Here is a 26,730-nt window from a genome sequence, read left to right as displayed (position 1 = left end):
ATGTCAAGCGATGACATTATACCATGACATATTAAAACTTTATGGATTATATGTAATTTCTAAAACAGTTATGGCATTTACCAGTGTGGGAAAGCTTTCAGCCAGTTGCAGAGTTTTCAAAGTCATTTGAAAACACACAGCACAATTACACCCTGTGAATGTAAGAAGTGTGAGAAGGTGTAGAAGTTCTCATCTGTTCGAGTTCATATGAAGAAACACCCTGGGGAGAGAACTTGACAAATCACCGCTCCCTTCAAGAACACGTGAGGCTGGGGGCACAAGGGTGACTCAGTCAGTCTCACTCTGTCTCTCCCTCTCAAAAATAAACATTAAAAAAGATTTTTAAAAATCCCAAATCATAATAAAATAAAATCTTTAAAGAAAATAAGGATTTGGAATAGCACACCCAAGCTAATATTTACCACTTTGATCTTTTTTAAAAGACTCATCAGTAAACTATGCAAAATCTTTACTGTTTAGAGGAGTGGCATGTAAATTGCCATGGGGAGTCAAAAAGGGACATATCAGCATTAAGCAGTCATGAGGGGTTTTCTTTGGATCCAAATGAGGTCTGGCTCCACGATCAAGTGCCCTAAGTATTGGTCCTGAGTCTGAGCAAACTGCAGATTTTTGAGGCTTTATGTCCCTTTAAAGCCAAAAGTGGCAACAGGTACATGATGTCTTCCACTGGGGGGAAGCAGACAATGAAACTACCTGCGTACTGTAACTAAGTAGAGATGCGGAAGACTCTCTCTCCTCCAGATCAGCCTTAGTGGTTTGTGAAACGACAGGAAGACCGTCAGTCCCTGGGGCACGACTGTCCAGTGTATTTCTGTGCCTCCAAGAGAGAGCAAACCTCGCTACACTTACCATCTGGAATAGGAAAATCCTCTGCATAGATAAGTCCCAGTGAAGAATTTGTTCTCAGGGGCAGTGGGTATCTGTAGCCAGTGGGGGTTGGGAACAACGGTGTGGAGGGAAGATGTCATTGACTTCCGATGGGTCCAGGACAGACATCCACCGTCAGCCACCGGATGTCCTCACAGTTAAAACAGAGGTGTTTCAAGGAATACCGCAGGGCATCAACACCACCTGAGCCTTCTAATCTTCCATCATGGGCTTGATGCCCTGAACAGCCTCCAGAGTTAGAGAGTATTTATCACATTGTGCCAAGAGGGCTTGGAAATTATAATGTTATCTTTATGGGAGATGCATTGTAGATTCTGCCAATATCAATGGAGGATTTTGCCCTTGAAGAGCATGGAGGCCGATCCAGTGGGAACAAATGACCTGTGTTCCCACCCCCTGCTGTAGTGCCTCAAAGACAGAGCATAGAAGAGAGGACCCGGGGTCACGTATTTCCTTGGTTGGAATTTTGATTACTACCTCCAAATTCTAGAATTACTTGCCCATGTTGAGGGAATCAAAATCTGGCAAGACACTTTTATAAGAAATATCAGCCCCATAAACGAATAGAGAAGTAGAATAGAGAAGGACAGGGTGAGTATCTATCTCTCAAAGGGCCTAGACAAAAGGCTCAGAGGCAGGAACCTGTTGTGATATTTTAGAGTGCCCCCACTCCCCCACTATTGAAACAGTTTTAGTCCTTCCAGTCAGGAACTGTGTTACAGCCGGGGGTTGGGCACCAAGAGTGTAAGACAGAGACTCATTCCCAGTGTGGAGGTGGTTCCACAAGCTGAGTCAGAGGGAGGACTGGGAAGAACCCCTATGATTCCCTGGAGTCCTGTCACTGGGGATGAGGAGGACACTGGAAAGGCCGGTTGGAGGGATACAGATGGGCCGAATGCTTATGTTTGTAAACAAGCTTTTCTCCAACATCCCGGCTCTTTGTAATGATAGCAGAAACTACGTGTTTTTAAATTTTTGTTTAGAGAGCTTTCATACGCTGTCAGTAAAAATTGAGAATTTTCTTGAAACGCACTTCGGAGTCTGTTGTCATCATCCTGGAAACGCTCATCAGGTTGTGATGTGCAAGTCTGAGTTTTGTTCCCCTCCCCAGGCTTAAGGGAAGATGTTGTAATTGGGTCAGTAGTATTTCCAGTGACTGTTCTAGCATTCTGGCCAACATGTAGGTGTCTGATTCCCTAATACTCTTTAAGATGTTCCCATTGAGCCAGCTTCATCCAGTGTTTGGCCTAGCTGTCTCCAGCAAGCATGTGATCCAACTGGTATAAATCTGAGAAACCAGGGTGGTGAGTTTGAATAACTGTTAAATTCTTCAGCAAACCACTGGGAATCCTCAGTCACTTTGGGAAAGTCTAACTCTGGCTCCCAGTTCAGCCTCTGACCACCAGGCTTCACCTTGGGCTTTATTTGGATCCCCACGGGGGTGTGTTTTAAAAGGTTCAGGAGAGCAAGGATTGGGGAGAGAACCAGAGGAAAAGGACCTTCACTGAAAGGATTAGGAGGAGGGCGGGGGTACACAGGTGGTAGGAAGGGAGCAGAGGGAAGAGAGGAAGGGGGCACTGATGGCCTGGTCTGCACTGGAAGGGGCACCCACGTGTCTGGAGACAAAGAAGATGGGGAAGGAGAAGGAGACTCGGAAGCCATTTTGACATCTTTCAGTGGTTTGTCTCTGATAATTTAGAAATAGTGTTTTGCAGAGAAGGGAATTTACATTCTGATGGTGTTTGGAAGCTTCCAAATACCCATTAAAGTAGGCATCCCATCTGTTTTTGACAATTATAGGGTCATGACTGTCCAATTCAATTTTGATAAGAGTCATCTAGAGGAGATAATTCCTGCTGAAGGGAGTTAGAAATTTAGTTAGAAATTCACGTGGGGCGAGACCACAGTTTTTAAGCACAAAACCTGAGGGGACCACTGAATGGGGGCTGAAGGACTCACAAATTTTGATGACTGGGGTCCAATTCCACAGCTTTTTCTTTAGAACGAAAAGAGCACATCCTAAGAAATCCTGTTTCAACAGGAAAAGACTGGTTCCAAAAAGACATGGTCCCAAGGCCCACACGGTTCCAGGTAGGAACAGTCTGAGTCCACACAGGAGTAGGTCTGAAGGCCAGCATACTTCTCATGGGCACAGCTTTTGATGCCAAGTAGGTCAACCTTAATTGTCTGGTATTTTACAAGCAAACCCGGATTTATTGGGAATAGCAAGGATTGCAAATCAGGACAAGAAATGGCAAAACCGTGGGCAAGTTCAGAGAAGAAAGGAGAGGATGCTCTTTTGCAGGGAACAGGAGAATTGGGGTGGAGAATTGGGGTGGGTCGTTGTAAAGAAAAGGCCCATTGGGACAAAAGGGGTGGGGTGGGGGTTTGAAGATGGTGCCTCCTCATCGGCTGGTCTGTGACTGACTCTCATTGGCGGAGCTGTGACCGCCTCTCATCAGCTGGGCTGTGATCCCCTCTCAGCTGGTCTGTGTCTATCTCTCAATGGCTGGTGTGCCTCTGTCTCATTGGCTGGAGTGCTGCTGGTCGGAGGAAAGTTTTGTCCACTTCCACTGCTTTTTTTCATCTGCAGGGTCCACAACTGACCAGGGTTGGATGGGAAAGAGGCTTCTGCTGGCCTCATGCCTTCATTTTAGGAAGGGTTCCCTTTTGTATTTTCACAAGACTTCTAAACTTTGACTTTTTAGTTCCGCTGTGGTTTGCTCTAATTCCTTTACAACTATCACCTTTTGTTTGTAAAAATGACATTGTCACTCCTAATGTTGAAAACCTAAGTGTTGCTTATGTAATGACCTTGGACAAAGAACAGCAGGAGTCACGATCTTGCAGCTCAAGAGTGTGGGAAGGGAAGCCAGATACACGCGTATTTCTTGCTTGTCTGTAAACAACTAGAAGAAATAGTGTTCACAAAGTCAATGAGAACGACAAACACAGCCTCAGGCAGCGGAATCTGGCCTGGCACTCAGTAATGGGCTGTGGCTTTCTCTCCTTGAGCAGAAACCATGTCACCTCGCCCTCAGACAAGGCACTTTCATTTCCCCCACCTGTCCTCCCATGAGGCACTTCCTTGTCTGCGATGAGTCAAGGCACGTGAAAACCTTGTTATGGTCATGTGTGTAAACAGGGTAGAAAATACAGTCTGGGGTGGGTGGGGGGGGGGGCATCTGGGTGGCTCAGTTGGTTGAGCGTCCAGCTCTTGATTTCTGCTCACATCATAATCCCAAGGTCATGGGATCGAGGCCCATTTCAGATTCATCACGGAGTGTGCAGCCTGTTAATATTCTGTCTATCTCTCCCTCTGCTCCTTTCCCCTCTTCACAGTTTCTCTCCCTCTAATATAAGAGCAAAAATTAAAAACATTTCAAAGAGCTTGCTATGTTGGAAGCATAATGATGACAGCATTGAGTATCAAATTATACTCAGATTGGAATCAAAAGTCATCACTTAAGATAGAAAATGAGTTACCATAAACTTCATGTTTTTTCACATTAAACAACTGTCTAGGGACATGTGCGTTATCAGAGCTTCTCAGTTCCAGGCCACGGAAACAGTTCTGTTGAGAATCCCCAGCCCTGAAGGGGCCTGTCCTGGATAGTCTGAGAGTGATAGAAACTCAGGGAGAAATCTTGATGAACTTGCATTCGGTAAGGTTTCTTAACTGACAGGATAATCACAGGGAACACAAGAAAAAGTAGGTAAATGAGGCTTCAGCAAGATCAAAGTCTTTGGTGTCATTATCGAGATTGAATGGACACCATAAATGGGAGAACGTCCTTGTAAATCGCATGTATGATAAGATTTTATCCTGCAGAATACACAAAGAACTCCTATCTGAATAACAAAAACTCATCCCCGTCAGAAAGGGAGCAAAACCTTGAAGAGACATTTCTCTTAAGATGACGCACAAATGTCTAATAGACACATGAAACGATCCTCCCATCAGGACGATGCGAGTCAGAACCACGATGAGATGCCACTTCCCACTCACGAGGACGGCTAGGAGCCAGAATCCAGAAAAGAAGCGGCGGCCAGGATGTGGAGAAAGCGGAACCCTGTGCTTGGCTGGTGGGAGTGTCAGGGCAGCTGACGTGGAAAACGTTTGGTGGTTCCTCAAAAAGTGAAACACAGAACGGCAGTGTGACCCAAGTGTTCCAGTCCTACGTAAACGGAAACAGACACTCAGATGTGTGCACACGAATGCCAGGAGCAAAACTGTGCAGACCCCGCAAAAGAGGGAAACGTCCCAAGTGTCCCCCAGTGTGTGGATGGATGAACAGGGTGCTGCGTAGACACAGGACATTCGGTGATTCAGCCCCAGAAAGGAATGAGGCACGGACACATCATGCACGTGAACGAATCGTGAGAATGTTATACCACGTGGAAGACACCAGCCACACAGGCCACATGGTGTGAGTCACATTAAATAGGCAGAGTGGGCAAATCCGCAGAGACACGAAGTATCTCAACAGTGCCCAGGAGGCATGATTTCCTGGCTATTGTGGCCTTTAAATTTGTTTAGGAAAATGGAGATATAATTCGCATCCCATAGGGCTCACACTTGTAAGACTAAAACTCAGTGTTCTTTTTTCTTTCTTTTTTTGTATGTTCTCATAACTGTCCCACATCAATACCCACCTGAAGAAGGAAATGGAGCTTTTACATTTCTCATTTACAGGGTCTGATTACAAACTGCATCTGCCGTGACTTTCCTTGCAGAATATAACGCACACCTGAGTGTTGTAACGTGTCACACCTGTGGCTGTGGGCCGCTGGGACCACCGGGTCCCATGTCCCTTGCTGGCTGAGGCGCCAGGGCAGGTTTGATTGCCCTGAGGCCTGAGAAGTGGATGTTGATTCAGAGGGCGGGGCCTCACGCTTTCAAAGGGCCAGGTCAAAACCCAGGGAGACCTATCTCCCCCTAGGTGAGGTCACAGATCAGTGAGCTTTCTTCTGTCTCTTTTATTTTAATTTTTTAAATATTCTTTTATTTTTGAGAGACAGAGGCAGAGCACAAGCGGGGGAGGGGCAGTGAGAGAGACACACACACAGTCCCAGGCAGGCTGCAGGCTCTGAGCCACCCAGGCTCCGCGTCACTGAGCTGTCCTTAAACACAGCGGACAGGTGCACCATCATCGGATGTGGACCAGAAACACAAGCGTCACCAGGCCCTTTTGTTTGTCGCGTCCCATCCGCCGCTGGACTAGGGAGGCTCCGCAGAGGAAGTGAGTCGGATTCTCGGGACGGAATAGGAGGCAGGCGGCTCAGGCCACCTGGAGCGCATTCTGCTGAGTGAGACCTCCCCAAAGAGGGATCGGACACGTGTGTACCGCCAGCCTGTCACTCAGGGGCTAGGAGGCGGGGCCTGGGGGGATCTGCCCAATTTGTGGTCACGGGGGCGGTGCCAGGACTACCCTCCAATCAGAACGGGAAGGGCCGAAGGCTGTCCTATCACGGTGAGGAAGCGAGATGGCTTGGTAACGTCCAATTGGGTTGTGGGGGATTATCTTCGGAACCCATCCAATCAGGTTACAAGGACTAAAGGATCGCCCAATCAGGATCCGGGGCCTGTACACCATCCAATCAGGCCCGAGCGAGAGCCCGGTGGGTGTGGCTTTCAGCCGGGGCGGCTGGCGCAGTCGGATCCTGCGCTGCCACGGTTGCGGGTGTGCGCGGCGTAGGAGGACGCCCCGAGGGCGCGGAGCGGGCCCCGAGATGGTGAGTGCGCGGGCCGGCGGGGCGGATGGGACCAGCCGGACCTAGGTGGAAGCGGCCGCGGCGGGGTGTCCCCGTCCCCAGGGGTCCGCACCTGGGTCCTGGGCGGTTGGAACTGAGAAGGGAGGCTGGGGGAGGGCAGGGGGGAGGCCTGGGATTCGGGGAGCGTGTGCGACGACCTGACTAAGCAGGAGTTTGCGCTCCTCGGTGGAGGACAGTAGAGACTGTCCGGGTAAGTTGTCACATAAAGGAAGCTATTTGTAGCCATAAGGCGGCCTCAGGAAATAGCTTCTGAAACCGCGACTCCCTAGCGGGGACGGGGCGGTGGGGGTGGGGAGGAGCTCTGTCGGGGGCAGTCTAGGCGGGCGTGGGGTCGCTCGGACCGAGCTGGAAGACGTGCCCAGAAAGCACGCGTGCAGTGTGACGGTCACGGAGCCGGAGCTGCTCCCGGGGGCTGAGACTTGGACGTTAGAATCCAGCGGAGGTAAGTGTGGGACGTGGGGCCGGGGCTGAGCGCGCGCTGAGGGAGCAGGTGCACGCGCATGGGGGCCTGGGCTGCGATCTCGGGTAAGAAATGCAGGGCCTTCTCATTTTGGAAACGGCGCGGAGAGTTTCACGGGTTTGGCTGTTTCCTGGCCTGGTGCAGACTGTCAGTGTGCAACCTGCTGTTCCCTTCAAGTCTTAAGTGGCTGAGATTGGTGTTTTGTTTTCTTTTTTTTTTTTTTTTTCCCATTTCTTTGTAATTCTGACCGGGACCAGAAAGTTCTGCAAGGGGTGTACTGGGCAAATAGAGCCGGAAAGGCGTAGATCACGGAATGGAGCTGGGGTCCTAAAACGATTGCTTTTCTGGGCACCCCCTTAACCCGCTGAGCTTCCAGGGGGACCCACGGTGGACCTGTCACCCAACCAACCTGAGTCCTGTGCTCTGATGTGGGAAACAAAGGAGGCTGTGGGCACAGTACAAGCAGACAGCCCCCCCCCCCCCACTCCCAGCAGGTGGGGTATGTGTGACATTCCTCAGGCACCTTTAGCCGCCCAAGAATGAAGGAAAGAGAAAAACAAATGGTTAACTGATTGAGATCACAGTCTCCAGGATGTGAGTTGCCATCAGCTTACAAAAATCTCAGGAAATTACAAGGAAAAAGAGAAATCTCCAGGAACCTACATCGACAGGGGAACACTGAGCATAAGATCCTGGAGTGTCTCAAGGGCCCTATAAAAGGAAAGAAACCAGGCAAGAGCAGGTGTGGTGCTGACGTTGGGGTTCCCTGAGGCCAGCCCGTCCCCCTGTCCCCAGGAGGGGCTTTGTGGCTCAGGATGAGGGCAAGCCCACATTCAGGGGTCTGGAGGAAGGAGAGAAGCCAAAGCAAAGCGGGACCAGCCAGCATTTTGTGCCCCTTGGTCACGGGGACAAGCAGCTGAGCTGATCACAGATGAGGCACAAAGTGTGGGTGTGGGGGGTCTGCGCGTGGCCCTGTCGTGGGTGAACCAGGGGGACTTCCTGTGAGTCTCCTCCTGGTCTGACGGGGGAGGGGCCCTCGTGCAGCCTGCTGTTTTCCAGACCCCGACAGGGTGGGGGAGGGAGTGCCTTTCCCTTCCACTGAGGTTTTCCTGGGAGCACAGGGCTCAGGTAGGCGTCTCCATGTCACCTGTCACCTGTGAGCAGGACCTGTCACCCTGTCCAGCTCAGTACTGATGGCTCTGTCCTCTGCCAGCCTCACGTTGAGCCGGTGTAAAATGCCCGAGTTCTTTCTGCCTCCTTTCTTCCCCTTCAGGGCAGAGGGTAGTGTGTCAGGTCGTTCCTGTCCCTGCTGACTCGGGTTACTGGGGGCTTTATCCAGAGAGCGTCCCCTGGGGAAAAGTGTCTCAGGACAGAACTGTCCTTCTCCATGAGGGTTGGGGGCTCCACGCCTTCATGCAGGTGGGTGGAGTCATGCATCAGAGGATTCATCCAAATGCTGGTGACGATTCCATGCAGGGTCCAGAGGTAGAAAACTGTCTTCCTGATCTGTCCCCTGAGAATTGCCGGTGTCAGAGACGCACACAAATTCTGTGAACTGAGACGGGTTCAATTCTAACGGTACCAGGTCCCTGTTCTCTGAAAGGGATAAACAGCTTCCATTCTTGTGAAACCACACAGGGGCCCTAGAGCCGCCCCTCCCACTGTGGCCTTGACCTCAGGGTGGAAGCCGTGATGCTGCACCTGGTTGTCCACACAGCAGCTTGGGGTCCCCGTGTCATTCGGATGACCCGGGTTGCTGGAAGCTGGGGCCTCCTCTGGGCTGGGGACCGGCCACCCCCAAAGCTGGGCCTTGTGGGAGGCGAGGGAAGGTGCGGTGGGGTCTCGCTCACCTGCAGGTGGCCTCCAGCCCCCGGGATCAGTGGGGACCAGTGGGGAAGGGGCTGGGGCCGCCCCTGGGGTGTCTCCCGAGGACCGGTGTTGGCATCGTCCAAGGGGTTGTGGGGTTAAGTGGGATCTGTGGAAACAGGAAGTCTGTGCAGGTCAGACTGAGGGAAGGCTCCTCGGGGTCAAGTGCCGTTGGAAGGGTCATGAACACAGAGCATGTAGGGTTCAGATCCTAAACTGGGAGGGTTTCCCCTCTGGTGAGAATTGTGGCCCCAGAGGAGGAGGTGCAGGGCATGTGGAGCTCAGAGTTCAGTCCCCAGGGGTCTCTGGTCCCCTCCTTCCATCCCAGAGGACCGGTGTCAGCAGGGAGAGCTTGGCGCTCATGGGGGGACTGGGTGTCACCCTCTGCACTGGGGTGTCATGTGTGGTGTGGGCGCCGTGGGTGACCAATCTGAGCGGCTCCTGCTCTGGTGCTCGGCCCGTTGTTCCTGGAGAGGCTCTCGCTGCCCTGGGAATCCAGTGTGGGTGACACTTAGGACTTTTGTCCCTTGGCCATACCTCTTTGTGCTGGCAGCTTTCCGTGTCGTCACCCCCCAGCAGGCGTCACTCGACCTGATCTCTGTTGCGGTGCGAGAGGGGAATGTCAGCAGTGCCACCGTGATGTGTGGCTGCCCAGGGCTCGTCTGTGTCTCTCGGGCGGGTGCTTGCGACTCAGTGTGTCCGGTGAAGCCCTCCGTCCCGGGATGGTGGGGCGTGGGGTCTCCAGTTCATGTTTTCCTTTTGTGGGCTTTGCTGCTGCCGGCAGTGTGGTCTTGTCTCCAGGGTAAGTGCCTCGTAAGTCCTTCTGCGCTGGGGGGACATTGCATGTTGTAGCTTGTAAGTTACACGTTAGCAGGAAACGGGGTGCGGAGTGTGAACCACGTGTCAGTTTTGGGTCCCCTCACTTGCGACTTCATGGCGTCCAGCTCGAGTGTGTGACACGGGGTCTCCTGGACGTCACACGTTGGTTTATCTGATTCCTCCAGGGCTGAGCATTTCTCACGTGTGGGTTTCCTCTTCTGTGGAAGCGTTTCCAGCGTGTTGTCTCCTGTATCTCACGTGTCTGCTTCCTGATGGTCTGTTTCCTTCACGTCCTGGACATGTGTCTGTTTCATTTCTGCCTGCTGTGTTTTCTCCACGTCAGGGTGTATCCTTTCTCTGGGTTGTCTGCGTGGATGCACCCTTCACGTTGTCAGTAGACTTGTCCTTCCCCGTCTCTTCCTGTGTAGACAACCGTCTTTTGTTCTGTGGGAAAACTCCTCCATCGCTCAGGTCTGATCACACGTGCTGGAACTTTCTGTCCGTGTGTTCCTCTTGTTTCCAGTTAAATCCACCAGACTCGGTTATTGTCCGTGAATCTGATGATCCCTTTTACCCTTTAGAAAACCAGTCTTCCCTGGCCCCACGTGTCCTGGTGTCCCTGTCTCTGCCACCGCTCTGCGGCACTTGCCGTGTGGACAGCCACTTGCCTAAATCAGGGGCGACTGATGTCTCCCCTTAACTATATCCTCATTATGGGAATCGATGGCAAGTGGGAGATACTTGTCCTGGGAGATAAGAGCATCCCCAAGTGCATCCTCCAGTCCAAGATAGGGAATGTGATCCCATCCGTTATTCCCACAAGTCCGTATTAAGCGTATGGAGTGGGGTACGCTGTGGTTTAAGGAGCGATTTTGAGATCCCAGTCACACAGGATTGGTCAAGGTGATAGTTGAGTCATGCAGTTGTTGGGGAGTCCTTCCCATTTTCCAGCTGATCACAAAATCCTGTGTCCATGGGGTCCTGTCATTATCCCTCTAGAGACACAAGCATGGAGATTGTGTCTACGTGAGCTGTACGGTGGTTTCTGAAGCTGACCTCAAGTTGTTCAGGATCGGTTTTCAGGACTTGAGGAAAACGGGCAGATTGGTTTTTAATGACTTTAACTCAAGAGAATGGGTGATGGGAACCCTAGTTTGGAGAACAGTAGCCAGAAATTTGAGGAAACCAGACGAATTCAGGACCTAGTCTGGTTTCTAAGAAATAGTATCAAAGTCTAATACCTACAAAAATGTGTTACTGAAACATAATTTTTTTCTCTCTGCATTCACTCTTATTTCCAGAGATAGCCAAATCAAGAACAATTCATTTGTAAAACAAGTCCAGTTTTAACAAAATGGCCTACTTACTTACAAAAGTTCAGCAAGAACAGTGATTGCCCATTTCAGGGTTTGTTTTTTTTTCTTTCTTTCTTTTTGAGAGCTTGGTTTGCTTAAAAATTTTATAAGGGGGGCGCCTGGGTGGCGCAGTCGGTTAAGCGTCCGACTTCAGCCAGGTCACGATCTCGCGGTCCGTGAGTTCGAGCCCCGCGTCGGGCTCTGGGCTGATAGCTCAGAGCCTGGAGCCTGTTTCCGATTCTGTGTCTCCCTCTCTCTCTGCCCCTCCCCCGTTCATGCTCTGTCTCTCTCTGTCCCAAAAATAAATAAACGTTGAAAAAAAAAATTAAAAAAAAATTTTATAAGGAATTTCTAGATTGAACTTTTAATAGCCCCTTGAGGCCAGAAGACAAGTCAAATATTTTCTTTCTTTATATATATATATTTTTTTAATTTTTTTTAAATGTTTATTTTAGAGAGAGAGAGTGAGAGCATGAGCAGGGGAGGAGCAGAGAGAGAGGGAAACAGAATCCGAAACAGGCTCCAGGCTCTGAGCTGTCAGCACAGAGCCCGATATGGGGCTTGAACCCACAAACCGTGTGATCGTGACCTGAGTCAAAGTCGGACGCTTAGCCGACTGAGCCACCCAGGTGCCCCTCAAATATTTTCATTAGACTTGTCTTCAAGACCTGTAGATTTATGTGATTTCCTCTTCTCAAGGTCCCCAAACTATCCTGAGGTTTCCTGCACCTGCCTGGTGTTGACTTTCTTTACTCACCTGGTAAAGCTGCTGGATCTCTGTCAGCAAGGCATCAGGCCAGTATTTCCAGGAGGCTTGATTGGTTCCAGTACGTCTACCTTAATTCCTTCATGCTGTCTGCTTATTCTGAGTCTATGCAGGTCTCTGTCAAATCTAACATTCCAGTCAGAGCCTTAGTAAAATAACCAATGTGTCCAATGGTGTCCTGTTACAAGGAGAATACATTCTCATTGAACTTATGCAAAAGGAGGGAGGGAGTCAGCACTCAGATGTGTAGGAATGTGTTTGCTTGTAGATCAAGATGGCAGCTGCATACATGGGAACTAAGGAGTTAAGGGGGGAATCTGACAGAAGCAAGGCTGCTGAGACTCAGTCAGCATCAGGAAAAGGTCCCAGCTGAGTCCTTCACATGTGCGGATTCACAATGGCTGAGCTGCCATTGCCACCTGTGCCACTCATTGGGAATAGACCTTGGGAACAGAGTGGAGAGGAGAGGAAAGGGGTCATTTGGCCTTACAGGTCCAAATGGTCCAGCCTTGTTCACCCTCAGACCTACAGACCATACCGGGGAGCCCCTGAGATAGAGAAATTTGCTGCCTGGTGAGTAAATATGGTTGCACCTGCCAAAGGGCAAAAAGAAAGTGGCGGGAGTCAGGGATCCCCCTGAAGGGCAAGAGGGGAAATCCCTCAGCCTTTTGGGCAAGGGCAGTGCCATAGACACCCCCTGGAGCTGGGGATCCTCACCAAGGAGGAACCTCAGGTGGAGGTTGTCAGCTGCCCAGAGAACTCTAGAGTCAGTCCATCAAGGGAAACTCCCAGAAAATTCCTAGAAAATCCCAGGCGAAGCCCTATACAGCAGAGGGTCCCTGTGAAGGCCATCAAATGTGGGGTGACCTGATCAGGGGGAGGCCCGCAGGTCAGGTGGTGAGAGAATTCCCCCAAGACAGAATGGAGGAGATGGAAGTTTACTGAATACCCTGCAAGGGAGCAGTGGGCAGGATGGCAAAGGAGAGACAGTCTGCCGGGAGGCGGTGTTGAGGGGCTACAGTTATGGGGTCATGAGGGAGCATGAGAACCTTTGGAATGCTCCCTGTGTGGGACCTGTGCCCGGTTGTAAGTCGCAGGGGTTAGTTAGGGCCTGTGGCCATTTCGAGGCAGGTCACTCAGGAGCCCATGTGCATTCAGCTGTGTGCTCACTGTGCCCTTCACTGCGTATCTTTCCATCTCAGGCCTGTGCCTGAAAGCGGCCTATACACTGTGATTCTTCCTCTTGTGTTAAAGTGAGGGGTGGCTGTGTCCCCAACAATCCCTTCGGGACTCTTCCTTCTGGTGCCCTTTTCCTTGAATTCTGGGCCCTGGGTTAAATGTTGGAGCGGCCCTGCTGACTTCCACGTTTCTTAAGGCCCCAGACTCGTCTTACACATTAGGTGTGCCAGGCGCCCGGACCCTGGCCTGTGTCCGTGCCCAGAGCCCACCTAATCCGGGGAAAGGGTCGTGTCTGCCTCTGTCGGAAGAGAGGGGACTCCAGCAGGCTTCTTGCCCTTGTTCCTTCCAGGGCGAGAGCTGCTCCCATCAAGCAGCCCTGGAATCTGAGTGTCCACAGCATCCTGACATTCTGGTTCCAGTTCTTGGAGCTGACGAGGCATAATCGTCTTTGAGCAGGCCAAACGTGTGTTCGATTTGTGTGCTGTCCGAGTGAATATCTCGCTTTTCAATCTGTACAGTACCGGTCTGCTCAGATGTGTCTCAGTATAAATAACACACCCAGTAAATTGGGTGTATGTAAGTCCATGTCAGCTGTTGTCCTCACCCTCTGTTGTGACTCAGGGGTCCTAGGAATGGAGTCAGCTCCCTGCCTGTCACCCACACCCTTCATTCTCTAACCCACACCCTTCATTCTCCCACACACGTGGGTGCAAATGGCGCTTTGCAGCAATAGAGTGTATGGTATGTTTCAGGCCTCTGTGGTCTTTGAGGATGTGGCTGTGAACTTTACCCCGGAAGAGTGGGCTTTGCTGAATCGTGGTCAGAGGAACCTCTTTAAAGATGTGATTCTGGAGACCTGCAGGAACCTGTCTGCTGTGGGTAAGGATGGCTCCATACCTTCACTGGTCTTTTCAGGAAGAGGAAGAAAAGGTCAATATTTGCAAATTATATGAAACTGTACATAGAATATCATTAAGGCTTCACTAATTAGTATTAGAAGTAAGAAATGAATTTATAAAAGTTGCAGAACACAAATATTGTAGAATCTGTGCATTTCTCTATTTACTACCAAGATAGCTGAGAAATTAAGAAATCAAACCCATCTTCAAGTAGTTCAAAACCAATAAAATATTATGTTAAAAAGTAACCAAGGAAGTTGAAAGATCCATACTCTTGTAGGTATAAAATATTTAATAAATACATTGAACATGACACAGTAAAGGGAAAGCTATACCATTATCATGGATTGTATGGACTAATTTTTTTGAAAATGCCTATACTATGAAAAGCACTGTATATATTCAGTGCAATCCCTATCAATCATTTCATGAATAGCATTTTTGAGAGGACTAGAGCAAGAAATTCTAAAATTTGTATGAAAACAGAAAAGATTCCAAATAAAACTATTTTGAGAAGGCATACCAAAGCTGAAGATATAACAGTCCCAGATTTCAAACTACACTCAACAAAATAGTATAGTACTGGCACAAATCCAGACACTAACATCAAGGCAACAGAATAGAGAGTCCAGAAAGAAACCCAGGTTAAAAAAAATTTTTTTTAACGTTTATTTATTTTTGAGACAGAGACAGAGACAGAGCATGAACGGGGGAGGGCCAGAGAGAGGGAGACACAGAGTCCGAAACAGGCTCCAGGCTCCGAGCTGTCAGCACAGACCCCTACGTGGGGCTCGAACTCACAGACTGTGAGATCATGACCTGAGCCGAAGCCGGCCGCTCAACCGACTGAGCCACCCAAGTGCCCCAAGAAACCCAAGTTTATATGGTAAAATAATCTACAAGGAAGGATCTGAGACTGTACAATGGGGAAAAGACTGTCTCTTCAATAAGTGGTGCTGGGAAAATGAGACAGCTACCTGCAAGGAGGTGAAACTGGGCAGCTTTGTACCCCTTACCCGAAAGGAAACTCAGTATGGATTAAACACCTCGGTGTAGGACTTGAACCCATACATGTCTTAAGACAAGATGGAGGCACTAAATTCGTGGACATCAGCCATAGCATTATTTTTGTGGAATCATCCCTTCAGGTAAGGGAAACAAAAGGAAAAATAAAAAATTGAAAGAGGAACATAATACACATTTTCTCACAGAAAATATACAGATGGCCTCTTGGCACATGAAAAGCTGCTCAGTATCACTAATCCTCAAGGAAATGCAAATTAAAACCAGGTGAGCTAATGGCTAGTATGAAAGAAACAGGAAGTACAAGTGTTGGTGAGGATGTGGAGTAAGGGAAACGCCTCATTGGTGGGATTTCAATGGGTGCAGCCAGCTTGTCAAACAGTATGGAGTTTCCACAACAAAAGGAAACACAACAATACCATATGGTCCATAATTTCACTTGTGGGTAGTTCACCAAAGGTAAAAACTAGGACAGTAAGATACGTGCACCCCAACGTTCACTGTGCTCAAGATACCTTAGCAACACAGGAGTCCTTCAACAGATGAATGGATAATGAAGATGTGGTATCTACATACAAGGGACTGTCCCTCAGTAATATAAAAGGGACAAATTCTTGATGTTTGTGACACCATGGATGGAGCTAGAGAGTATTACACCAAGTAAATAAGTCAGGCAGAGAGACAAACAAAACAGCTTACTTATATGTGGAATCTAAATGACAAAATGAACAAACAGCAGAAAATAGGAAGACTTAAAACTCTAGGGAACAAATTGGTGTTTGTGAGATTGGAAGGGCATTGAGAGGTGAAATCATGGAGGGGATTGAGAAGAACAGATTTGCACTTATTGAATAAGTCATGGGAAGGAAAAGTAGAGGACAGGGAATATGGTCAATAATTTTGTAGTTTTGTATAGTGACAGCAATTACACTTTTTATGGTGAGCATTTTGTAATGTATGCAATTGTTGAATCCCCATGTTGCACACCTGACACGAATATATAGGTCAGTATGCTTCTACCAAAAAATGAGTGAGTGAATGAATGAATGAATGAATGAATAATAAAAAGTCCCACAATTATCAGTCATCATGACTGTGAAGACGAAAGTTAGGCCCATCTTCCAGATTGCTTGTTGTCCTTCAAACCCTCCCTCCTGTTGAGCTCTTCTCAGGGGCAGGGCAGCAACCACACACACCATCTAATCTCCTAATGGCAGCTGAGCAGCTCAGGCAGGCTCCACCGAAGGCCTCTGTGCCCTCAGACTGGCCAACCCTCGGTTGGACCAGGTTCTGGAGAAGGGATTGGCGTTTGGATGCATCCATTAGAAATATGGCTCAGGCTTTGTATGAGCAGGGTGATGTTTGCCATTCACCTGTCCTCCCTGTTGGACTTTTCATCCATCATAGCCCACGTGGCCAGTCTTTCTGTCTTCCTGTAGAGGTAGGGTGTGGATGTGTTTGTCTTGTCCAGTTCCTTCCTACTTGGCTCTTCTGATAATTCTTATCTCCACATTAGTCTGCATCTAGTTTGAAGTATTTGTGGATGAACGTGCTGCCATTTCAGACACTTTATTATTGTCAAAGCCCCAAGTCACAAGGGTTCTCAGAAATTTGGTCCATGACCATTCTTCCTCATGAAGTTCATTTCCATTTCGGGATCAGTATATGAATAGAAGCAGACATATGGCCTGTTTTTTAACCTTCCGCATCAGGTCATTTCTACGAAATTCAACTAGGCTCCCAATTCTTGTAGTTTTTCCCAGTGAAGGTAAAATGAGTGGATCAAAGACTCAGCGGAATTCTTTGCAGAATGAGCCTCTGAGTGAAGAGAAAATACTAATGTTTACAAAAAATGATTCCCGTTCTGTGTTTGTAGAGAAGCAGAAATTTCACAGCAGTGGAGATCTGACCCAAATGCAGGAAGGGCTTTTGAGGTGAGTGACACTTGTAAGGGAGGAATGGGGAATGTTGGCGATTGTGAGACTAGCCTGAAAGTAGAGAACAGGTGTAAACCTAGTGCAACAATTGTGTAGTCAAAACTTTCACAAAACGAAGTTTTTATAAATGCATTCTAGGTATTGATCATCTGAAAAACCATTGCGTTGTTAAAAATGGTCAGGGAAAACTATAGGTAAAAAACCCTGAACGTTATGACTCTATTTGAGTCCTCAGGAGAACAGTAAGCTTGAACCATTTTGCAATCATGCAGACAGTGCCACAACCACACTCAGTCATTGAAAATGTCCATTATGTAGTCCAATAATAATTAATAAGCATCAATAGATCATTAATTATTAAAGAGATCACCTCTAATCACTATTCCCTTACCATGTGTCTTCCTATTTTGAACAGCAGTCCTTTGTTGGAGAGTGTCTGTGAACGTTTTGAAGGAGATCAATGTGGAGAAACCCTGAACTCGATTACAAGTCTTACTGTGCATGAGGGGTGTCCTACTGGAGGCAAATCCTGTGAATGTGCTAAGTGTAGGGAAACCTTCACAGATGGTTTTTCCCTAGGGAATCTGCAAAGATCTCACCCAGGACTCAAATCTAGTCCCTGTGAGGAATGTGGGCCGGCCTGTAGCTCCATCTCAAGCCTCAGCACTCAGGTGGGTGCAGACCTTGTAGAGAAATCCTATGAAGGTCAGGACACCGGGAGAGCATCGGAGACATATGCAAAGAGTCTGAGTAGTAAAAAATCTCTAGAGTGCAGGAAATGTGGAAAAGCTTTCACTTGCATTTCTTCTTTTCAGGGTCATGTGCAAAATGACCGTGTACAGAGGGTCCATACATGTGACATGTGTGGGAAAACCTTCTTATATCACTCCTTCCTTACACGTCATATGAGAACTCACACTGGGGCTAGAACCTCTCAATGTCAGGAGTGTGGGAGAGCCTTCGGGTATAAGTCAAGCCTGCAAAAACATGTGCGGACCCACGCTCGGGAGAAACCCTATAAATATCAGCTGTGTGGGAAAGCCTTCCCTGGTCAGCACACCTTTCTTGTACCTGGGAGAAGACCTACAGGGGATGGATCCTGGGAATGTAAAGAATGTGGGACAACTTTCAAGATACGTCTACATTTTGAATGTCACATGACCACACACAATGTAGTGAAACCCTATGAATGTGGGGAGTGTGGCAAAGCTTTCAGGCATCACCCAAACCTGCGAGTACATATGAGGACACACACTGGGGAAAGACCCTATGAATGTAAGGAATGTGGGAAATCTTTCCAGAGGTATGGTCATATTAAACGTCACATGACCACTCACAGTACATTGAAAACCTATGAATGTAAGGAGTGTGGCAGATCCTTTCGGGATCAATCATACCTGCAAGTACATATGAGGAAGCACACTGGGGAAAGGCCCTTTGAATGTCAGCAGTGTGGAAGAGCCTTCCGGAATCACACAGACCTGCGAGTGCATATGAGGAGACACACTGGAGAAAGACCGTATGGATGTCAGCAGTGTGGGAAAACCTTCAGATATCATTGGAATCTGCGAAATCATGTGAAGATACACACGGAGGAGAGACCCTATGAATGTCAGGAGTGTGGGAAAACGTTCAGGTATAAGTCATGCCTGCGAGAACATATGAGGACGCACACGGGGGAAAGACCGTATGAATGTCAGGTGTGTAGGAAAACCTTCAGATATCATTGGAATCTGCGAGAACATGTGACAATACACACAGGGGAGAGACCCTATGAATGTCAGGTGTGTGGGAAAACCTTCAGGTATAACTCATGCCTACGAGACCATGTGAGGACACACACTGGCGAGCAACGCTATAAATGTGTGCATTGTGGAAAAGCCTTCAGTCGTAAGTGCACCCTTGTACTACATACTGTGAGAAATCATGCAGGGGTGGAAACTTGGAATGTAAGGGGTGAGGGGAAGCTTTCAGGAAACATCGACCTCTGAACATTACAGGACCACACACAAGGTAGTGAAACCCTATTAATGTCAGGAATGTATCAGAGCCTTCATGTATCACACTGATCTATGGATACATACGCAGACACACACTGGGGAAAAACCCTGTAAATGTCAACACTGTGGGAAAGCCTTCACATCTCCTTGAAACTTGGGAGCACATATGAGGACACATGCTTGGGAGAGATCCTATGAGTGTCAGCAGTGTGGGAATACCTTCAGGTGCCCATCACTGTGGAAGTACACATACGGACACATGTTGGGGAGAGACCTTTTGAGTATATAGAGTGTGGGAAAGTTGTCAGTTAGCTGCAAAATGTTCAAGGTCATTTGAAAACACACAGCGCAACTAAACCCTATGAATGCAAGAGGTGTGGGAAGGCATACAAGTTCTTCTCATCTCCTCAAGTGCATATGAAGAAACACCCTGGGGAGAGATCTTGACAAATCACTGATCCCTTCAAGAACACACCAGGCTGCACAGTGGACAGTAAGCCTTTGTATGTAAGGACTCTGGTAAGACCTTCGAGTGTCCCAGAGACCTGCATGTACATGTGATGACCCTGAGTGGGCAGAACCTTACAAATGACTGCTCTGTGGGAAAGCCTTCAGTTGTCCCTCTTCCCTTCAAGGACACACATAAACTTAAGCACCATGGAAAAGCCTTCAGGTATCCCAGGAATCTGTGAGCATAGACACACTGTGGCATAGCATTTATCCTCCTTTAAATTCTTATTGAAAATGCGAGCCAGTACAATGGAGATGATCCTGAATGGACACAATTTTGGGAAAACTTCAGGTATAGAACTTCATGTATTTTGTTCATGAAAATTCAGGCGGGAGAGAAATATTTTCATTGTTGTGATTATGGTTTTGAGTTTCCAGGTGCCTCTTCCTTGATTGGGACCCTAAGTGTATGAATTCCTAGTTCGTGTCACTGATATGAACACTGATGGTTTTAGCTGGCCTTCTTTGTCCTCTACATCTGTGTGACCTAGATGTTGTCACCTCAGACTTGAAGTAATCACACGGTTATGTACCACATGTCTCTTTCCCATTACAATGTCTTTTGGACTGGATGTGATAAAAAGGTGTCTGTTGTTGGTGTGTACATACAACTTTATATACTTATACAAAAAAATGTCTTGAATTATACATTCCAAAAAGTTCCTGTTAAATTATCATGACATGAGACCCCTCATTGTTGAAAGTTATTTTCTGTCCTCTGTTGTGATACCGGAATAATCTGGTTTTGTGTCTGCTCTTCTTTTCAGTCTTTATTTTATTTTATTTTATTTTATTTAAAAAAAAATTTTTTTTTCAACGTTTATTTATTTTTGGGACAGAGAGAGACAGAGCATGAACGGGGGAGGGGCAGAGAGAGAGAGGGAGACACAGAGTCGGAAACAGGCTCCAGGCTCTGAGCCATCAGCCCAGAGCCCGACGCGGGGCTCGAACTCACGGACCGTGAGATCGTGACCTGGCTGAAGTCGGACGCTTAACCGACTGCGCCACCCAGGCGCCCCTCTTTTCAGTCTTTATTAATGAAAGATACATTTTCACATCACTTCTCTTTTTCTTCAGTTTAAAAATATTTTTTAAATGTTTATTTTAGAGAGAGAGAGAGAGAGGGAGAGAACAAGTAGGGGAGAGGCAGAAAGAGTGGGAGACCCAGAATCCAAAGCAGGCTCCAGGCTCTAAGCTGACAGCACAGAATCCAATGCAGGACTCAAATCTATGAACTGTGAGATCTTGATCTGACCCAAGTCAGACACTTAACCATCTGAGCCACCCAGGTACCCATTTTATATGAAGTTTAAAATTATGATATTGGTTTAGCTTTACTGGGACTAATTATTGGTGTCTTTGGTTGATTTGGTTGCAAATTATGACTTTGAAGGACATCCCTTTGGACCATGACTCAGTTTTGCCTTTTTGTTTCCATGAGCAGTGACTGGAGTGGAAATACAAGTGGGGTTCTTTCCTCTTTCCCCCAGGAGGTAAAGTCTATTGTGGGTTGGGGATGGGTGTCCATCTTCCTGTCAAATCCCTGTCTCCGGGTTTCCCTGTGATCAGCTGAATCCTACCTGGTGAAAGGAGGGAGGACCACCACGTCCAGGGGTAGTAAATCTTGGAATGGAGATAAGGGGGCTCACCATGGTCCCGGTAGGTAAACTCAAATCGAACTAGGCTGAGGACACTTTAGTGCAAAGTGCTAACAAGAACCAGGTGCAGTCTCAGATATCCTCCAGCATCTTCAGTGAAATGGAACCAGGCTTTGCTTTTTTGTGTGACAGAGATGGAGCAAGAAAGCCCACTGTCCGGATCCAGCCCCTGTGGTGAAGGACAGATTTGTTGGCTCAGTTCCCCATGGCCTTGTTCCTCAACTCATGGATGCTCAGAGTGCGGGCCGCCCACAGTTCAGGGGCCTGTGGAGAGGACAGTGGCCTGGGTAAAGTTTGGGTAGGAAAGGGGTGTTGTTGGGCAGTGTCAAATGAAGAATCTGAATTGAGTAAGGAGAGTCCTGTATTGAGCAGAATGATTGCATAGCCTTGGTGAGGGGATAGGCACTGTTGCACTGGGGGCAGGGGCCGTGTAGTGGGAGCAGAGTTGCTGTTGTATTAGAGGCAGTGACTTCATCAGTGGGGAGAACACGGTGATCATAAGACCTGCAGGTGCCTGAAGGCAGGAAAGGAGTAAACAAACCGGGCATAAGAAGGTGTGGTGCTGACATGGTGGTTCCCTGAGGCCAGCCTGTCCTCCTGTCCCCCAGGAGGGGCTGTGTGTGGCTCAGTCTGAGAGCAAGCCCATGTTAAGGGTCTGGAGGAAGGAGAAAAGCCAAACCAAAGTGGGACTAGCCAGCTTTTGTGCCCCTGTTCAGTGGGACAAACAGCTGAGCTAATCATGGATGAGCCACAATGTGTGGACTTGGGAGGTCTACACCTGGTCCTATCATGGGTGAACAGGGGGACTTCCTGTGAGTCTTCTCCTGGTCTGATTGGGGGAGGGGCCCTCGTACATCCTGCTGTTTTCCAGACCCAAACAGGGTGGGGGAGGGAGTGCCTTTCCCTTCCACTGAGGTTTTCCAGGGAGAACAGGGCTCAGGTAGGCGTCTGCATGTCACCTGTCACCTGTGAGTAGCACAGTCCCTGGCTAAGTACTGATGGCTTTCTTTTATGCCAGCCTCATGTTTAGCAGGCATAAAGTTACTGAATTCTTTCTGCCTCCTTTCTTCCCCTTCAGGGCAGAGGGTAGTAAATGTGTCAAGTCTTTCCTGTTCTTGCTGACTCAGGTTACTCTGAGACTTATCCAGAGAATGTTCACTGGGGAAAAGTGTCTCAGAACAAAAAATGCATGGATTTCCACACCTTCATGCCAGGTGGGTGTAGTCATGGATTAAAAAGATTGAACCAAATGCTAGTGACTGTTCCATGCAGAGTAGAGTTAAAAAACTGTGATCATAACCCACTTCCTGTTCATTACTAGTGGTCGGAGATACATGCAAATTCTGTGAAGTGGGATGTATTCAGTCTGTCTTCCAAATTGCTATCATGTGGATAAAATTAAAAAGTAAGTTCTGAAAAGCATGGTTTCCTTTTTTTTTTTTTAAACCATAACATGCCTGAGAATTTACCTTCTTTCTTTTATCTTGAACACAGGGAGAAGCGGTGATTCTGCATGTTTTTCTTCATATGCTGGGATGAGGTCTTTATGTCCTTGAAATGACCTAGGGTGCTCAATTGCTCAATACAGGTCTCAAGTTCATCTTTTGCTTTTGTTGGCAGTCCTGCTTAGTGGTTTCGTGTCTCCAAAAGTAAATGCATGTAATTTTTACACATTGTGGTAATGGCATATTGTAGCTTGAGGGAAAGTTAAAATTTATGAAGAAATGTGAATGCAGTGTGTGAATCAGACATCAGTGCTGATTCCTTTCACTTGTGGCAATGGGTGTTAACTGGCTTTATTTTCTCCAGCTGAAGTATGTGACACGGGGTCTCCTTGATAGCACACATTTATTTTTCTAATTCCCCTGTGGCTCAGCATTTCTCATGTGTGGGGTTCCCTCTTCTGTGGAAGCATTTACAGTGTGTTGTCACCTGTAACTCACATGTCTGCTTCCTGATGTCTTCTGTTTCCTTCACGTCCTGTGGACACTGATGCTGTTTCATTTCTATGTGTTGAAAATGTTTTCTCCAGGTCAGGGTGTATGATTTCTCTCTGTTGTCTGTGTGGATGGGCCTTTCACATTGTTAGTAGACTTGAAATTCCCCAACTATTCCTGTGTAGAGTACCTCCTTTTTAAAATATTTATTTATTTTAGAGGGAGAGAGAGAACATGTGCATGCCCTTGTACACGCCAACACCAGAGATGGACAGAGAGAGAGGGGGACAGAGAATCCAAAGTAGGCTCTGTGCTGACAGTAGAAAGTGATGTGGGGCTCAAACTCACGAACCCTGAGATCATGACCTTAGCCTATGTTGGACACTTAATTGACAGAGCTACTCATGTACCTCTAGATTACCTTCTGTTGTTCTGTGAGAAAACTCCTCCATCACTCAGATCATAATTACACATGCTGGAAGTTCCTTTCTGTGTGTTCTGTTTGTTTCCATGACAGTTAAATCCACATGACTTGGTTAATGTCCATGAAGTTGATGAGAGAAATGAGTCCTTTCTTCCCTTAGATAACCAGTTTTCCCTGGACCATGTGTCGAAATGTCCCCATCTCTGTTGCTGCCCTGTGATGACTGCTGGGTGTACATCCACTTGTGAACCAGGGGTGCCTGTCTCTGTAGTCCCTTTTGTCCATCAGGGTTTTGTCTGTGTGTTAATGCCAGTTGTTCTAGTTAGACCAAGATACATCTAGGATTTAGCTTCCCTTTTTTTTTTTTCCTCCGAAATGACAAGACAGGAATTCAACTCAAAAGAAAGAACAGGAAGAAATCATCACAAGGGATTTATTCAGCACAAATACAAGTAAGATGTCTGAACTAGAATTTAAAACAACAATTATAAGGATATTAACTGGGCATGATAAAAGTCTAGAAGATACTAGAGAATCCCTCATTGCAGAGATGAAAGGACTAAAAACAAGTCAGACTGAAATAAAAAATGCTCTATTAGAGATGGAAACTAGTTGAGATCCATGACAGTAAGGATGGATGAAGCAGAGGGATGAATCAGTGATATAGAAGACAAAATTATGGTAAATAATGAAGCTGAAAGGAAGAGAGTAAGATAGGTATTGAATCACAAATGAACACTTAGGGAACTAAGCAAGTCCTTAAAGCATAATAATATTCCTATCAGGGGAGTCCCAGAAGATGAAATGACAGAAGAAGGGGCAGAACAGTTATTTGAGCAAATTACAGCTAAAAAGTTTGCCTAATCTGGTGAAGAAAAAACAGACCTCAAAATGAAAGAAATGCAGAGAACACCCATTAAATTCAACAAAAGGAAGCCATCACCAAGACATATCATAGTCAAATTCACAAAATACACAGACAAGGAAAGAATCCTGAAAGCAGCAAGGGGGGAAAAAGTCCTTAACGTACAAGGGAAGACAGATCAGGTTCAAAGCAGGTCTGTCCACAGAAACTTGGCAGCCCACCAGGGAGTGGCTTGATATATTAAACATCCTGAATGGGAAAAAAAATGCAGCCAAGGATACTTTATCCAGCAATGCTATCATTCAGAATAGAAGGAGAGATAAAGATGTACCCAGACAACCAAAAACTAAAGGATTTTGTGTCCACTAAACCAGCCCTGCAAGAAATATTAAAGGGGACTCTTTGGGGGGAAAAAAACCAAAAGCAACAAAGACTAGAAATAAACAGAAAACGTCACCAGAAATACCAGCTTTGCAGGAAACACAATAGCACTAAGTTCATATCTTTTAATAATCACTCTGAATGTAAATGGACTAAATGTCCCAATCAAAAGACATAGCATATCAATGCATAAAAGAGAAGACCTATCTATATGCTGCCTACGAGAGACTTGCAGACAGAAAGGCACATGCTTGCAAGTGAGGAAATGCAGAACCATGTATCTTGCTAATGGACATCAAAAGAAAACTGTAGCATACTTAAATACCTATGTATCCAAGGATTTATATACATGCTTATAGCAGGCAACATAGATTTTATTTTTAAAATTTTATTTTTATTTATTTTGACAGAGAGAGAGAGAGAGAGAGAGAGAGAGCAAGCAGGGGAGGGACAGAGAGAGGGAGAGAGAATCCTAAGCAGACTCCACACTGCCAGTGCAGTGCCAAACGTAGTACTCAAACTCATGAACTGCGAGATCATGACCTGAGCTGAAGTTGAATGCTTAACTGAGTGAGCTGCCCAGGAAGCCTAGAGAAACTGGATTTTCAACCAAAAAACTAGAACAACAGATGAATAAGTGCATTACATCATAATTAGGGGGCTTATCCATCAAGAAGATCCATCAGTTATAAATATTTATGCCTGCAACTTGAAAGCAGCCAGAGATAGAAAACAATTAGTAGCAAATGAGTTGTTTGTAGTAAACTCATTAAGGGGCATCTGGGTGGCTCAGTCAGCTAAGTGTCTGACTTTGGCTCAGGTCATGATCTCACGATTTGTGAGTTTGAGCCCTGCGTTGGGCTCCATGCTGACAGCTCAGAGCCCGGAGCCTGCTTTGGATTGTGTCTCCCTCTCTCTGCTCCTCCCCTGCTTGCACTATGTCTCTCTCTCTGTCTCTCAAAAATAAATATACATTAAAAAAATTTTTTTAAAGGCACTCATTGATAATAATATAATAATGGTAGGGGATTTTACCCACAAGTAGCAATGGGCAGATTATATAAGAGAAAATGAACAAGGAAACTGTGGCTTGACACACCGGACTGGATGGACTTAACAGAAATATTCAGAACCTTTCATCCTAATGCAGCAGAATACACGTTCTTCTCAAGTACACATGGAACATTCCAGGGTAGATCACAAATAAGCCGTCAAGAAGTACAAAAAGATTGTCAACACTATGAAACTTGAAGTCAACCAGAAAAACATTTTGGTAAGGCCACAAATACATGGAGATTAAAGAACATCCTACTAAAGAATGAATGTGTTAACCAGGAAATTAAAGAAGAAATAAAAAATTACATGCAAGCAAATGAAAATGAAAACACGGTAGTCCAAAGCACTTGGGATGCAGCAAAAGCGGGCCTAACAGGAAATTATAGTGCAATACAGGGCTATCTCAAGAATCAAGAAAAGCCTCAAATACACAACCTAACCTTATGCCTAAATGTGCTAGAACAGGAACAGTAAATAAAGCCTAATGCTGATACAAGATGGGAAATAATAAAGATCAGAGGAGAAATAAATGATATAGAAGCAACAACAAAGAATTGAACATCAATGAGACTAAGAGCTGGTTCTTTGAAAGAGTTAATGAAATTGATAAGCCCCTAACCAGACTTATCAAAACAAAAAGGGAAAAGACCTAAATAAGTAAAATCACGAATAAAAGAGATTATAACTAACACTACAGAAATACAAACAATTATAACAATACTATGAAAAAGTATATGCCAACAAACTGGACAACCTGGAAGAAATGAACAAATTCCTAGAAACATATAAATACCAAAACTGAAACAGGAAGAAATAGACCCATTACTAGTAATTGAACTAGTAATAAAAAATCTCCAAACTGGGGGACCTGGTGGCTCCGTCAGTTAAGCATCTGACTCTTGGTTTTGGCT

At 46.7% G+C, this 26,730-nt stretch overlaps 1 protein-coding gene across 6 annotated transcripts in view; it reads left to right on the top strand.

Annotated features, from left to right (window-relative positions):
* LOC115502601 (zinc finger protein 77-like) overlaps positions 1–19,460 on the top strand; it is a 135,819-nt gene extending 116,359 nt beyond the window's left edge. For 2 of the 6 annotated variants that reach the window (XM_032595497.1, XM_032595499.1), the window contains exons 2-4: positions 13,882–14,008; positions 16,928–16,985; positions 17,404–19,460. In XM_032595497.1, coding sequence (XP_032451388.1) covers positions 13,882–14,008; positions 16,928–16,985; positions 17,404–18,979 — 1,761 coding nt within the window. In that variant the 3' untranslated portion in view covers positions 18,980–19,460. Of the gene's footprint in view, positions 1–13,692; positions 14,009–15,251; positions 16,986–17,403 lie in introns of those variants that run through there. The other 4 variants (XM_032595496.1, XM_032595501.1, XM_032595495.1 and 1 more) reach the window with 4 other exon arrangements.
* Positions 19,461–26,730: the final 7,270 nt, after the last annotated feature.

The sequence above is a fragment of the Lynx canadensis genome, chromosome A2 (assembly GCF_007474595.2).
Source record: "Lynx canadensis isolate LIC74 chromosome A2, mLynCan4.pri.v2, whole genome shotgun sequence".
NCBI classification, from domain to species: domain Eukaryota; kingdom Metazoa; phylum Chordata; class Mammalia; order Carnivora; family Felidae; genus Lynx; species Lynx canadensis.
This window is presented reverse-complemented; position numbering and strand designations above follow the sequence as displayed.